This window comes from Equus przewalskii, chromosome 9 (genome assembly GCF_037783145.1).
Source record: "Equus przewalskii isolate Varuska chromosome 9, EquPr2, whole genome shotgun sequence".
In the NCBI taxonomy this organism is placed as follows: Eukaryota; Metazoa; Chordata; class Mammalia; order Perissodactyla; family Equidae; genus Equus; species Equus przewalskii.
Window position 1 is genome coordinate 23,659,200 of NC_091839.1, and position 15,318 is coordinate 23,674,517.

The window sequence follows — 15,318 nt, forward strand, 5'->3', positions numbered from 1 at the left end:
AACAATCTAGTCCTATGAATTGTCCTTCAAAAATTGACAGAAAAGAAACACTTAGCTTGAGAGAAAAGAAACACTAATTACTGTGTCTGGAAATGGTTCTCCTAGGAAATAGCAACTGGTGTGTTCAAGGGCTCCCTATTTCAGAGGATGAAGATAGATAGATAGATAGATAGATAGATAGATAGATAGATAGATAGATAGATTATAGACAGATGATATATAGATATTGATTGATAAATACAAGACAGATAAATAATAGATGATGGATAGATGAGAGACGATGATGGTAAAGTTTAATAAATAGACAGAGGTAAGTGATAGATATAGATAAATGAGAGATAAATATGATACAAATATCTAGGTAGATGACGGATAAATAGAGAGAAAGACACAGAGAGAGGATAGGTACATAGGTAGATAGATAGATAGATAGATCGATAGACAGATAGATAGACAGATAGATAGACAGACAGATAGAGATAAGGTACACGAAAGATAAAGAGACATAGATAAATAGATATGGATACTTCCCCTGGTGTCAAAGAAAGGGAAGCCCTGTGTAACCACTTCTGACCTGTCAGAAATCAAATATTTCCGATGTTGCAGAACTATATATGAGTCTACCAATGGATCCAAAGTCCAGAGAACCTGATGAATTAAGAGCTGACTATTGGGCCGGCCCGGTGGCGCAGCCATTAAGTTTGCACGTTCCGCTTCAGCAGCCTGGGGTTCCCCAGTTCGGATCTCAGGTGCAGACAAGGCACCACTTGGCAAGCCATGCTGTGGTAGGCGTCCCACGTATAAAGTAGAGGAAGATGGGCACAGATGTGAGCTCAGGGCCAGTCTTCCTCAGCGAAAAGAGGAGGATTGGCAGCAATTAGGTGAGGGTTAATCTTCCTCAAAAAAAAAAAGAGCTGACTAAATAACTTGACGCAATAATCCAAACTACCACTGTTATGGTGAAGATTATAAGTAACTTTCCACCATGTAATGTTCATAAATAAAGACTCAGGAAGGGTTACTATTAAATTATTTCACATTCATGAAAAAAAGTGCCTCACATAGGTAGAACGAGGGGAAGATTTTAAACCTAAATTACACATTGATCCAGAAGAATGGATGCCATAGCTACTCAGGAAGGTTCAGCCACTGTGATAGTTTGAGAACAAAGCTGTGACAAACCCATGAAAGTACCGTGTTTAGGTGCTTCATCTCGGACAAGATAAGTGCCAACAATTGTTGGGACTGTAACAGAGGAAGAGTAAGAACTAATAATTACGCTACCATCTCTCTGGCAGAGCCTCTTCCGGCCACTGGGCACGCACTGTGAGTACCGCTTTTCAGAAGCTCATTATCATGGCCCCATGTTGTAAACAAAGAGACGGAAGCTCAGCCTTAAGAAACAAGAGCCATGAGCTCACGTGTCTTTCAGAGCAGTCCTGGCAGTTATTTCAGTCCTGCCATTTGCCTGTGATCTCTCTTACCACTGGCTTTATATAGAAAGTTTAAAAGGCTCATGTGGCATTGGAGACAGAAAGTAGGCATCAGGTTGGACTAGTTGTAGATTGAAATTCAGGCGATTAACATCTTCAGCATGTCAGGCACTTCTGCAAGCCCCGCCCAAGAGGAGGAAAGAGGATGTGGATTGTCTTCACCCTAAGGGGAAGAACTAGGCCGTCCCACACTTCCGGGAGGTCTGTGTCGCTTGCAGAGAAGTCTGTTCCTCAGAAGAGCAGGCCGAGTTGGGCACAGGACCATGTCCCTGGTTCTTCCCTCCCTGCTCTGTCTTGGTGAGTCTGGGAGAGAAGGGCCTGGCTACAAATACAGGCTACAGGGGGCAGGTCCAGCAGTTCTAGGAGTCTGGGCTGTCTCACCCGCTGTTTTCTTCCAGGGTTGTATCTAGGCCAGAGCACTCAGGCACAGAAGGGTGAGTATTCCTCTAAATACCCTCAAGTCCCTACTCCTGGGTTAGGCCAGATATCAGTTCTCTTGACAGCTGGGAAGATGGGACTCCACATTTGGGCCAGTGGCTGTAAGAGGAGAGGAGTGGAAGGACGGCATGAGAAACCCACACACCTGTAAGTCCATGCCTGTTCCCTTCCTTCTAGGAAATCTCTCCCCACCTCGCATCACAGCTCTGCCTGGATCCACGGTTGGACCTAAGAGTCCTGTGACCATCCTGTGCCAAGGGCCTGCAGACGCTGAAGAATATGTGATATCTAAAGTGGGAAGCCCTGAGCCCTCGGACAGAGAGAAACAACTGCTGTCTAAGACGATCAACAGTTTCAGGATCGCAGAGATGACACCAGACAGGGCAGGGCTGTACCACTGTTCCTATCAGAGTGGAGGCAGCTGGTCCCAGTTCAGTGAGCCCCTGCAGCTGGTGATGACCGGTGAGTGGGACACAGAGGCAGCAGAGCCAGGACTGACCTCTTTGCAGAGCGAAGTACTAGACATTGCAGATATCAAGCACAGAGGACCAAAACCTCTATCCCTAGGAAGGAATCAGAGATGAGGCAGAGACAGACTCCTCAGGGAAGGACAATGAGGTGATAGAAACCAGAGCGAGGTCTGCTCCTGGGAAACAAAAATGAATAATGCAGGTGTCCCTCCCTTTGTCACCAAACTTCCTTCTTCCTCAGGTGCTTATGACAAACCATTGCTCTCAAGCATGACTGGAACTGTAGTGGCTTCTGGGGAGAATGCGAAGTTACAATGTTTCTCCACACTCAAGTTTGAAGCATTTATTCTTAGCAAAGAACATGGAGATCGCATCATCCAGAGCCAACTTGTCAGCCACCAGGGTGGTAATCACGAGGCTGTCTTCCTTTTGAATCAAGTCTCCTCCACACAAACTGGGACCTACAGATGCTACGGACTCTTTGAACATTACCCCTATGTGTGGTCTCGCCCCAGTGACCCATTGCATCTTCAGGTCAGAGGTGAGGAAGCCCCAGCCCATCCATCCTCAGGTCCCCTCCTGCAGACTGACAGTGTCCAGGTAGAGCGGGGACTGGGAAAATGGAGGACAGTGGGGTGGGAAGGCCGTGTGAGAGCCATCTGTTTATACAAAAGCTCGGAGGAACTCACTCCCCCTCACCCCCAATGCTGCTCTCGTACCACATGCCCAAGGGCTGGGAACGGCAGTGTACTCATTGGGAATCTGGCTGGAAGAGACCCTGAGCAGAGAGAAAGAAAACCACTCACATTTCATCTCCATTTGCAGAAGCTCCTGACTATCCAGACCCCATGAATCCCCAACATTCAACTGGTGAGTAACTGAGTTTAGGTTGAAACTCTAAAATACATCAAGTAGCAGAGACCCTGAGCAGAGAGAAAGAAAACCACCCACATTTCATCTCCATTTGCAGAAGCTCCTGACTATCCAGACCCCATGAATCCCCGACATTCAACTGGTGAGTAACTGAGTTTAGGTTGAAACTCTAAAATACATCAAGTAGCAGAGACCCTGAGCAGAGAGAAAGAAAACCACCCACATTTCATCTCCATTTGCAGAAGCTCCTGACCATCGAGACCCCATGAACCCCCAACATTTGACTGGTGAGTAACCCAGTTTAGGTGGATAACTGAAAGGAGGAGTTTCCATTTTCTCTTCTCTCAGACTTGGAGTAGAAGGCTTATTTACCAGAAATAGAGCCAGATTTTCAAGAGGAGTTCTGATGGCTGGAGGCAGAGAGAGCAAACAGATATAGGGACTGCTCTCCACATGGATGAGCAGAAGGTTAGAGAGTGTATGGATTGCAAATGAAATCAGTACTATCCATAGATGTCATTCGTCATTGATCCACATTTCCAGTATTCCTGAGAGTGTCTAGGATGCTACGGTGTCTTCAGCAATGCCCTCCATGGGCAGCCTCACCCCAGTGACCGGTTGCAGCTTCCGAACAGAGGTGAGGAACCCTCAGCCCATCCATTCTCATGTCCCCTCCTGGAGACTGGCAGTGTCCAGCGAAAGCATTGATTGGGAAAAGGAGGACAGCACGGTGAGAAGGCCATGTCGCCACCATCTGTTTATACATAAAGCTCAGAGGAAATCACCCCCAATGTCCCACAATGCTGCTATCCTACCACAAGCCCAGGGGCCAGGGAAGGGCCGTGCAGTCTTTATGAGTCCGGTTAGAAGAGAGCCTGAGCAGAGAGAAAGAAAACCACTCCTATTTCAGCCCCGTTTGCAGAATCTTCTGACGATCCCGATCCCACGAACGCCAGACGTTCACCTGATAACTGCTGATCTTTGTAGAAGGAGCAGGGCAGGCACAGGAAAGAGCAGGTGCAAAAGGCATGAGGTAGAGAGAAGCTTCATGTGCCCACAGAGTGTCAAGGGGGACAGTCCCTGTTTGCTGAGTCCATGGCTTATCACAGGGAAATAGCAAGGAAAGAGCAGGCAGGGCTCCAATGGGCAAGAAGAGGTACCCTGTTCCCAACTCCTGTCTTTCTTGATCACAGAATTCCCTGTCAGGATCACCACCACAGTCTCAATGACAGGAGGAACGAAAGGTAAGTAATGGCTTATCCAGTGAGGGGTTTGCTGGGCAGGCTACATGCCAGAGCCAGTAGACTGGAGAAATGGGCTCGGGTTTTGGAGTATGTTAGCAGAATGGGCCTTGATGCCTCTTCTGTACCCTTCTGTCCTTTTTCTCGCAGAGCCTGCTGCTTGGCATCTTTCTGCAGAGAATCAAGTCCGGCTGAGCATGGCTGGCCTGATTCTCTTGGTCCTGGGGATGCTCTTGGCTGAGGCCTGGTACAGCCAGAAGATGCCCTTAAATGGACACAGACAAGCCCCCACCTGAGTGTAATGACAGCACTGATGTCCCTCTTTTGGCATCTGAGGATTGTGTGGACCCTGGGGGAGCAGCTAGAGGAGATAGGGCCCTGGCCATGTCATCTACTGAGATAATGAAGAAGATTCGTTTCCTGTTGAAGCTGTAACAACCTACCCCAGACACTTCAGTTTAAAACAACACCAATTCATTTTCTTTTCGTTCTAGAGAGCAGGAGTCTAAAAAGTGTCTGCAGGCCTGCGTTCCTCTTTTAGGCTGTGGTCTGTGTTCCTGCCTTTTCCAGTTTCTGGGCTCCGCCTGCATTCCTTGCCTTCTGGATCCCTCCTCCATCTCCAAACCCACCAGTGTAGCATCTTCTCTCCTCTCTGACCTCTGCTTCCTTCCCGCCTTGTTCTCTCTCTTGCTCCCACCCTCCTGCTTCCCTCTTATAAGGACCCTTGTGGTGACATTCGGCCCAAGAAGATAATCCAGGATAATCTCTCAGTTTCCAGATTCTCATCTTCCTCGCCTCACAATGTCCCTTTGCTGTGGCAGGTCCCACTCACAGTTCTGGGAATTAGACGAGCACAACTTGAGGGGGACCATTCAGCCGACCTCCCGGAGCTCAGTATATCTGACCATAGCGCAGGGCTGTGCTTGCACTTGTGCACTAACTCCTGGGGGAGACGTGGGGATTGAATATTTAATATTCTTTAGAATTTGAGACAGGACATGATCTAAATAGAGAGAGAGAGATGCTTAACGAATCCTGGTTCTGTATGTCTGAATGTGTAAGTTCCGGAGTTATTGCACTTGAGGGGAAAAAAATTGGTCTAGGAATAGAAATGCTGATTTTTTTCAATAACGTCCTTTACTTTTAATTTACAGAATATACAAAGCAAATGTAAAAGTATGAACGTTTATGTTGGTGTGTTTCTTTCACGATTCAAGTAACACCGATGTTTGTGATGTTAGCCATTGTTCCAGTTTGGGGTTTATTTTTGTTTTTTCTGAAAAGGAACACCTTTAAGAGCATGGCACTAAAACAACAGACTCACAGAATGGTCAGATCAGACTCCTGTTACAGCTGAGTTGATGAAATCATTCTGGAACTCTTAGCTCCAACCTACTGAAGTAAATCACAAATATCCTCAGAGTTTAACAAGAAGGATACTCCGTTCTGTAGACACAGGTAGATTCTAAGGTCCACCACTTGTTCTTTGTTCTCCTCTCTGCCCCATGATGACACTCTCTAAGAGCTCTCTAACACTGGCTGCTGTCACCTCACCAAATTTCCCTTCTTCTGGCTAATTCCTACACTTTTTCTCAGTGTTAGCACATGCATAACTTTTTCTTGGATGTTTTATCTGAACGCCTGCTCAGACTCTTCCTGCCGTCACTGTCATGTTCTAAATGACAGCTTTTTCTAACGGACAAATAGTAAATATATTGGGCTTTGTCAGTCTTCTGATCTTCTTCACGACCACTCAATTCTGCTGTTGTCGCACAAAAGCTACTGTAGGTGACACAGAGCCACACGAACCTGGCTGGGTTCCAATAAAATTTGTTTACAAACACTAAATTGTGAATTTCAAATCATCTTCATTGAATCACAAAATATTAAATTTTTTTTATTTTTTTCCATCCTTTAAAAATGTAAAAATTGTTCTTAGTCCTCAGACTGTAAAAAATAGACAGCAGGTTTTAGAACACAACAATCCAGTCCTATGAGATATCCTTTAAAAATGAGTCCAAATAGGGGCTGGCCCCGTGGCCGAGTGGTTAAGTTCGCGCTCTCCGCTGCAGGCGGCCCAGTGTTTCGTTGGTTCGAATCCTGGGCACGGACATGGCACTGCTCATCAGACCACGCTGAGGCAGCGTCCCACATGCCACAGCTAGAAAGACCCACAACGAAATATACAACTATGTACCGGGGGGCTTTGGGGAGAAAAAGGAGAAAAATAAAAAATCTTTAAAAAAAAAAATGAGTCCAAATAGTTTGAGAGCAAAGAAACAGTAATTAATGTGACTGGAAATGGTTCTCCTGGGAAATAGTGACTGCTATGTTCTTGACTCTTTTAATGGTTCAGTGGCAGAGACAGATAGACCATAGGCAGATAGATCATAGATAGATAGATCATAGACAGATGAGACATAGGTATTGATAGGGCAATAAAAGACACATAAATGATAGATGATGTATGGATGAGAGACGATGATGGTAAAGTTTAATAGATAGATGTAGGTAATGATAAATAAATAGGGATAAATGAGAGATATACATGATGGAAATATGTAGGGGGATGATGGATAAATAGAAAGACAGAGAGAAATGAGAGAGAGAGAGAGAGAGATGAGAGAGATGATAGATAGAGAGTCAGACAGATATGGATACTTCCCCTGGTGTCAAAGAGAGGAAAGCCCTGTGTAACCACTTTTGACCTGTCGGCCTCTTCCTCTGAGTTGGAACCTTCCATTATCTTCTCAGTCCTGGAGAAACCCCTTCTCCTCAGCCACCAACACCTCCAATCACAAACTCCACATCACGTTTCTCTATGACCAGGCCGTGACCCAAGGATACAGACATAGGGATCTGATTTGTCTGAGCCTAATTGACTGGGCTGTGAAGACGCTGGTAATGCCCAACAACCAAACAGAAATTTGAGCAGAAGCAGGAGATATTTGTGATTTTGCAGAACTATATATGATTCTACAAATGGACCTAAGGTCCAAGAATCTGATGAATTAAGAGCTGACTAAATAACTTGGTGGAATAATCCAACCCACCACCATTTTGTTGAAGATTATAAGTAACCTTCCCCCATGTGATCTTCGTAAAGGAAAACTCAGTGAGGGTTACTATTAAATTATTTCAGATTTATGGAGAAGAATGCCTCATGTCAACAGAATGAGGGGAAGATTTTTTTTTTTCTTTTTTGTGGAAGATTAGCCCTGAGCTAACATCTGCTAACAATCCTGTCTTTTTGCTGAGGAAGACTGGCCCTGGGCTCACATCCGTGTCCATCTTCCTCTGCTTTATATGCGGGATGCCTGCCACAGCATGGCTTGACAATTGGCACCATGTCCACACCCGGGATCCGAACCGGTGAACCCTGGGCCGCCAAAGAGGAACATGCCCACTTAACAACTGTGCCACCGGGCTGCCCCCGAGGGGATGATTTTAAATCTAAATTACATATGGATCCAGAAGAATGGACAGAATAGCTGCTCAGTAAGGTTCAGCCAGTGTGATGGTTTGAGAACTAAGCTGTGACAAAATGCAATGAAAGTACCTTCTTTAGGTTCACCATTTTCCCCATGGACAGGATCGATGCCAACAACGTGTTGGGACTATCGACGGACGAAGAGGAAGAACTAATAATTACGCTACTGCCTCTCTGGCAGAGCCTGTTCTGGACAACGTGCTCACGCTGTGAGGACAGCTTTTCAGAAGTTCGTTATCGTTGCCCCTGCTGTACACAAAGAGATATAATCTCAGTGTTACAAAGCGAGAGCTACAAGCTCACACGGTCTGTCAGAGCAGTCCTGGCAGTTATTTCGGTCCTGCTCCTTGCCTGTGATTTCTCTTACCGCTGGCTTTATATACAAACTTTAAAAGGCTCATGTGGCATTGGGACAGGAAGTAGGGATCAGGTTGGACTGATTGTAGGTGGAAGTTCAGGTGATGAACGTCTTCATGATGTCAGGCACTTCTGCAAGCCCCACCCAGGAGGAGGAAAGAGGATGTGGATTGCCTTCACTCTAAGGTTGAGAACTACGCCATCCCACACTTCCTGGAGGTCTGTGTCACTTGCAGACAAGCCTGTTCCTGATCAGAGCAGCACTGCTGGGGCCAGCAGGCCGACTTGGGCACAGGACCATGTCCGTGGTGCTTCCCTCCCTGCTCTGTCTTGGTGAGTCTGAGAGACAAGGGCCCAGCTACAAATACAGGCTACAGGGGGGCAGGTCCAGCAGTTCTAGGAGGCTAAACTGTCTCACCCGCTGTTTCCTTCCAGGGTTGTATCTAGGCCAGAACACTCAGGCACAGAACAGTGAGTATTCCTCTTAACACTCCCAGGACCCTACTCCTGGTGTAGGCCAGATATCAGTTCTCTTGACTGCTGGGAAGACGGGACTCCACATTTGGGCCAGTGGCTGGAAGAGGAGAGGAGTGGAAGGACGGCATGAGAAACCCACACACCTGTAAGTCCATGCCTGTTCCCTTCCTTCTAGGAAATCTCTCCCCACCTCGCATCACAGCTCTGCCTGGATCCACGGTTGGACCTAAGAGTCCTGTGACCATCCTGTGCCAAGGGCCTGCAGACGCTGAAGAATATGTGATATCTAAAGTGGGAAGCCCTGAGCCCTCGGACAGAGAGAAACAACTGCTGTCTAAGACGATCAACAGTTTCAGTATCACAGAGATGACACCAGACAGGACAGGGCTGTACCACTGTTCCTATCAGAGTGGAGGCAGCTGGTCCCAGTTCAGTGAGCCCCTGCAGCTGGTGATGACCGGTGAGTGGGACACAGAGGCAGCAGAGCCAGGACTGACCTCTTTGCAGAGCGAAGTACTAGACATTGCAGATATCAAGCACAGAGGACCAAAACCTCTATCCCTAGGAAGGAATCAGAGGTGAGGCAGAGACAGACTCCTCAGGGAAGGACAATGAGGTGATAGAAACCAGAGCCATGTCTGCTCCCGGGAAACAAAAACGAACAATGCAGGTGTCCCTCCCTTTGTCACCAAACTTCCTTCTTCCTCAGATGCTTATGACAAACCGTCCCTATCAAGCATGACGAGAAATGTGGTGGCTTCTGGGGAGAATGTGAAGTTACAATGTTTCTCCACACTCAAGTTTGAAGCATTTATTCTTCGCAAAGAACATGGAGATCGCATCATCCAGAACCAACTCATCAGCCACCAGGGTGGTAATCACGAGGCTGTCTTCCTCTTGAATCAAGTCTCCTCCACACAAACTGGGACCTACAGATGCTACGGACTCTTTGAACATTACCCCTATGTGTGGTCTCGCCCCAGTGACCCATTGCATCTTCAGGTCAGAGGTGAGGAAGCCCCAGCCCATCCATCCTCAGGTCCCCTCCTGCAGACTGACAGTGTCCAGGTAGAGCGGGGACTGGGAAAAGGGAGGACAGTGGGGTGGGAAGGCCGTGTCAGCACCATCTGTTTATACAAAAGCTCGGAGGAACTCACTCCCCCTCACCCCCAATGCTGCTCTCGTACCACATGCCCAAGGGCTGGGAACGGCAGTGTACTCATTGGGAATCTGGCTGGAAGAGACCCTGAGCAGAGAGAAAGAAAACCACTCACGTTTCATCTCCATTTGCAGAAGCTCCTGACCATCCAGACCCCATCAATCCCCAACATTCAACTGGTGAGTAACTGAGTTTAGGTTGAAACTTTAAAAAACATTCAATTGGAGGAGATCCTGAGCAGAGAGAAAGAAAACCACTCACATTTCATCTCCATTTGCAGAAGCTCCTGACTATCCAGACCCCATCAATCCCCAACATTCAACTGGTGAGTAACTGAGTTTAGGTTGAAACTTTAAAAAACATTCAATTGGAGGAGATCCTGAGCAGAGAGAAAGAAAACCACTCACATTTCATCTCCATTCACAGAAGCTCCTGACTATCCAGACCCCATGAATCTCCAACATTCAGCTGGTGAGTAACTGAGTTTAGGTTGAAACTTTAAAAAACATTCAAGTGGAGGAGAGCCTGAGCAGAGAGAAAGAAAACCACTCACATTTCATCTCCATTTGCAGAAGCTCCTGACTATCCAGACCCCATGAATCCCCAACATTCAACTGGTGAGTAACTGAGTTTAGGTTGAAACTTTAAAAAACATTCAAGTGGAGGAGAGCCTGAGCAGAGAGAAAGAAAACCACTCACATTTCATCCCCATTTACAGAAGCTCTTGGCCTTCGAGGCCCCATGAATCCCCGACATTCAAAAGGTGAGTGACCAAGTTTAGGTGGAAAACTGTAAAATACATTCAAGTAGAAGAGAGCCTGAGCAGAGAGAAAGAAAACCACTCACTTTCATCTCCATTTGCAGAATCTCCTGACCGTGGAGACCCCATGAACACCCGAAATTCAACTGGTGAGTAACTGAGTTTAGGTTGAAAACTTTAAAAAACATCCAAATAGAAGAGAGCCTGAGCAGAGAGGAAGAAAACCACCCACATTTCATCCCCATTTGCAGAATCTCCTGACCGTGGAGACCCCACGAACCCCCAAAATTCAACTGGTGAGTAACTGAGTTTAGGCGGAAAACTGAAAGGAGGAGTTTCCATTTTCTCTTCTCTCAGACTTGGAGTAGAAGGCTATTTACCAGAAATACAGCCAGCTTTTCAAGAGGAGTTCTGATGGCTGGAGGCAGAGACAGCAAACAGATATAGGGACTGCTCTCCACAAGGATGAGCAGAAGGTTAGAGAGTGTATGGATTGCAAATAAAATCAGTACTATCCATAGATGTCATTCGTCATTGATCCACATTTCCAATATTCCTGAGAGCGTCCAGGATTCACAGCCCCTTACCCATTTGCCCTACTCCCAGAAGGGCAAATACTCATAGTATCAGCTCAGGATAATTGCTCTAGTGAACTCTAGACTCAACTGGGTTCTCTGGAGGCTTCATCCCTATACTGGGCTGATGACACTAAAATTATGAAAACTGTTTCTACAACTAATTCACTGTGCCCCCCTCAGTAAGTCTTTTCCCTCCTCTGAGCACCATTTTCCCCACAGATATAGAAGCAAATTCTGTACATGACTAAGGACTGTTGAGACAAGACTTTTTGTGGTGCGGCCGCTCTCACTCCCTGCCTATATGCTCAGAAGAATTTAATATGAACTTACTTCCAGTCCCAAGTCACTTCTCTATCGGTGCCTGTGATGTGGGTGCATTGGGGGACCATTCACAGAGAAATAGACACATGAGGAGTTTCCAAGATCAGGGGCAAGAGGAGAAGTTTCAACTTGGATTTGTTGCTTTAGAGTTGGCCGTGCTTCATTCTGGGGGAAATGTGCAATGGGAAGTTAGCTTTATAAATCTTGAGCCAGAAGGATGAAGGACTGGAGACACAAGTGTGGAATTGCTGAGCATGAAGATCACAAAGCAAGTAGATAAAATAATCCAGGCACTGTGGGTAGTGGGAGAAGAGAATCCTAAAGGAAAAGACAAATACGCTCGCAAACAAAATCTATTGGGGTCAAAATACCTAAGAGATTGACAGAACAGAGATTGGTAGACTGGTCTGAGGGCTAAATCCAGCTCGGTGCTCGTTTGGTTAAAAAAAAGAAAAAGCTTTATTGGAATCTAGCCAACACATAAAGAATTCTTTATGTCTTGTCTGTGGCTGCTTTTACAAAGTGCAAATGCATACTTTTTCCATACAAATTTCGATATAACTGCTGAATTCTTAATTCTTGAAATGAGCTCTCCTCTCAGCTTTGCTATCATCACGCTCTGTATTTCTCTGCTGGCTCTTTCCTGAGCTGTTCTTCCTCTACTTCAGGGGTGGGCAAATATTTTCCATAATCGGCCACATAGTAGATGTTTTGGGCTTTGTGGGCATCTGGTCTCCCCAGCTACTCAACTCTGACTTTGTAGCACCAAAGCCACCACAGATAATATACAAAAGCCAGGGAGCAAGGTCATGTTCCCACGAAACGGTACGAACGGTCACTGAAGTTTGGATTTCAGATAGCTTTCACGTGTTGCAAAATATTGTTCCTCTTTTGATTTGTGTCAACAGTTTAAAAATGTAAAATCTATTCTGAGCTCATGGGCCACACAGTAACAGTGATGTGCCAGGTTTGATCTGCGTCACGTGCTGATCTCTATATTGACACAAATTTCCGTTTCCAAGTGCTTCCTCATCTATGACTGTGAGGTGGTCAAAGCTCATTCCTCTTTTCCAAGAAATGGGGTCAACAGTTCTGTGCTTTGAGACTGTGATGGGATCTGAGACGGCACCCAGAAACTGTGCCTTGTGTGAAGGTACCTTATAAAGGGCAGCTGCTCCAAAGCTATTGTCTCTTTTGTAGCCTCACCTGACAACCAAAACTCCTGGGAGAAATACCAGAACATTCTGATTGGAGTCCCAGTGGCCATTACTCTCTTGCTCCTTCTCCTCCTCCTCCTATTCATCTTCCACCGTTGCAAGGCCAAAAACAGTATGTTCTTGAAAGGGGGAGGGGAGCCCACACAGAGACCCTGGTGGTGCAAATTGTACAGAAGAAATGGGGAGGGGAATTTGCTGGGAGCAGGGGAGGCGGTTGAAGGAATCCAGAGGCAAGGAGGTGTGGGCTGTTTTGTTGCCTCCTGCTCTGATTACCATCACTTCTAGCAACCCGGCTCCCATCTGGGAAACCAGAACAGAGAGCTGGGGGAATCCACTACAGCCCTCTCTGAAAACATGACCACCTCCATCTTAGTGCATTCTGGCAGCTATAATAGAATACCGTAGACTGGGAGGCTCAAACAACATTCATTTCTCACAGTTCTGGAGGCTGGGAGGTCCAAGATGAAGGTGCTGACAATTCGGTTCCTGGTGAGAGTTCGATTGCAGATGGCCACCGTCTTGCTGTGTCTTCACACAGTGGAGAGACAGGCATCTAGACCTCTGGCCTCTTCTTAGAAGGACTCGAATCCCAGCATGAGAATTTCACCCTCATGATGTCATCCAAACTGAATTAACTCCCAAAGGCACCACCTCCAAATACCATCACATTGGGAGTCAGGGTTTCAGCAGATGAATTTTGAGGGGACACAAATATGCAGTCCGTGACAATCTCCTCTTCCCTCTAGATGCTGCTAGGAAAGAGAGACAGCTCAAGGATGGACCAACGGATGGACAAGTAAGAGTTTCTTCCTCTACGCTGCCCCCAGAAATCCCCCATGTCACACCTGCTTTTCATAGTCTCCCTTTCTTCCTCAGGCCTCTGAAGCTGTAGACCCTCAGGAGGTCACCTATTCCCAGGTGACCTGCAGTGTCCCCACACAGGGGACAGCTGCCACACCCTCGTTGCCCAGACAGACCCAGACTAGCGAGTATGCAATACTTGCCCTAAAATAAGCCACACACTGGTGCCAGCATTTCATGGGCAATAGGACTTACAGCTGCCCATTGGAAGGTCCCTCCTCTGGAATCGCTGATGCTAAATCTGAGGCCGTCAGCCCGGTTGAGGGGACCCCTCTCACTCAGAAGTCCTGCCACCCCCTCTGAATCTAGAGACCTCAAGATTATCACCCAATCAGTTCCAGAATCTCTACTGTCATTGCCCAGCAATTCCTCAACCCTCCAAAGTTATCAAAAGAATGATGCAGTAACTTTTCATAAGTTTTCATTATTCATCGATTAAACACATATACTTAAATCCTCTTGAGTGTGAGGTTTTGTGTTACAACCTAGACGCATGGAAAAGATCCTAAAACCATCCCACTTGCCAAAGAATTTCTTGTGTAGTGTAGAGGTCAACAAATTATGGCCCAAGGGCCAAATCTAGCAAGCGACCTGTTTTTGTACAGCCCATATATTTTACATTTTTATATTTTTTCCCTTTTTTGGCTTCATTTTAATGGTAAAGTGTACATAACATAAAATTTACCATCTTAGTCATTCCTAAGTGTAAAGTTCAGTGGAATTAAGTACACTCACACTGTCGTGCAGCCATCACTACATTTTATATGGTTGAAAAAATCAAAAGAAGAATACTATTTTAACAGTTTTATTGAGGTTGATTGATACACGAAGAACTGCACATATTTAATGTGTGCAATTTGATGAGTTTGGACACATGCAAACACCTGTGGTACCATCACCACAATCAAGCTAATAGGCATAGCCATATTCATGAAGACCAAAGGACCCCAAATAGGATGGAAGTATATGAAAAAAGAATAATATTTTCCAACTTGTAAAAATTATACAAAACTTAAATTTCAGTGTCTATAAGTAAAGGTTTATTGGCACAGAGTCATACAGTTTCATTTGCACATTACATATTACCTGTGGTTGCTTTCACACTGTAATGGCAGAGTTAAAGAGATGCAACAGAGAACAGATGACTCTCAAAGCCTAAGATATTTACTATTTCACACTTGACAGAAAACATTTGCCAACACCTGGTCTAGTGTAATGGTTCCCAAACTTTAGTTTGGATGAGAATTGTTGGGGAAGGAGATAGAGAAGGAGAGTTGAAGATTGATTCTATGGCTCGGGAAAAGTATAAAATCCCACTGTTTCAAATTCAGACAATTAAGAGACAACAACTTAAGAGATATGGCTCGAGTACTGTGATTTTCAATCTTGGTTGCATATTTAAATCAACTAAAGAATCTTTAAATCCTGGAAACAAAGATTTCCACCTTCCACCATTTTGATTAGATAAGAATCTCTTGCAGGCAGTAAAATTTCTTAAGGCTTCCCGGGTTATTCTAACGTGCAACCAAGGTTGAGAACCAGTGATATAGTGCAGAAGTCAGCAAACTTCATATGTAAATGAA

General features: G+C 45.8%; 1 protein-coding gene across 19 annotated transcripts; it reads left to right on the forward strand.

Moving 5' to 3' along the window:
* Positions 1 to 1,643: 1,643 nt before the first annotated feature.
* On the forward strand, positions 1,644 to 14,189 carry LOC103554733 (leukocyte immunoglobulin-like receptor subfamily A member 5). 19 transcript variants are annotated; one of them, XM_070633404.1, is made up of 15 exons: positions 1,665 to 1,790; positions 1,892 to 1,927; positions 2,109 to 2,393; positions 2,643 to 2,942; positions 3,227 to 3,271; positions 3,372 to 3,416; positions 10,279 to 10,323; positions 10,425 to 10,469; positions 10,571 to 10,615; positions 10,717 to 10,761; positions 10,863 to 10,907; positions 11,010 to 11,054; positions 12,858 to 12,986; positions 13,621 to 13,670; positions 13,751 to 14,189. In XM_070633404.1, exons 1-15 carry the CDS (start codon positions 1,757 to 1,759, stop codon positions 13,886 to 13,888), a joined length of 1,332 nt encoding a protein of 443 aa, XP_070489505.1. In that variant the 5' UTR covers positions 1,665 to 1,756; the 3' UTR covers positions 13,889 to 14,189. The 19 variants fall into 19 exon arrangements, with proteins under 19 accessions (XP_070489506.1, XP_070489505.1, XP_070489510.1 ...); XM_070633405.1 differs by lacking the exon at positions 1,892 to 1,927 and having other exon boundaries at positions 1,644 to 1,790; XM_070633409.1 differs by lacking the exon at positions 10,279 to 10,323.
* The last annotated feature ends 1,129 nt before the right edge of the window (positions 14,190 to 15,318 follow it).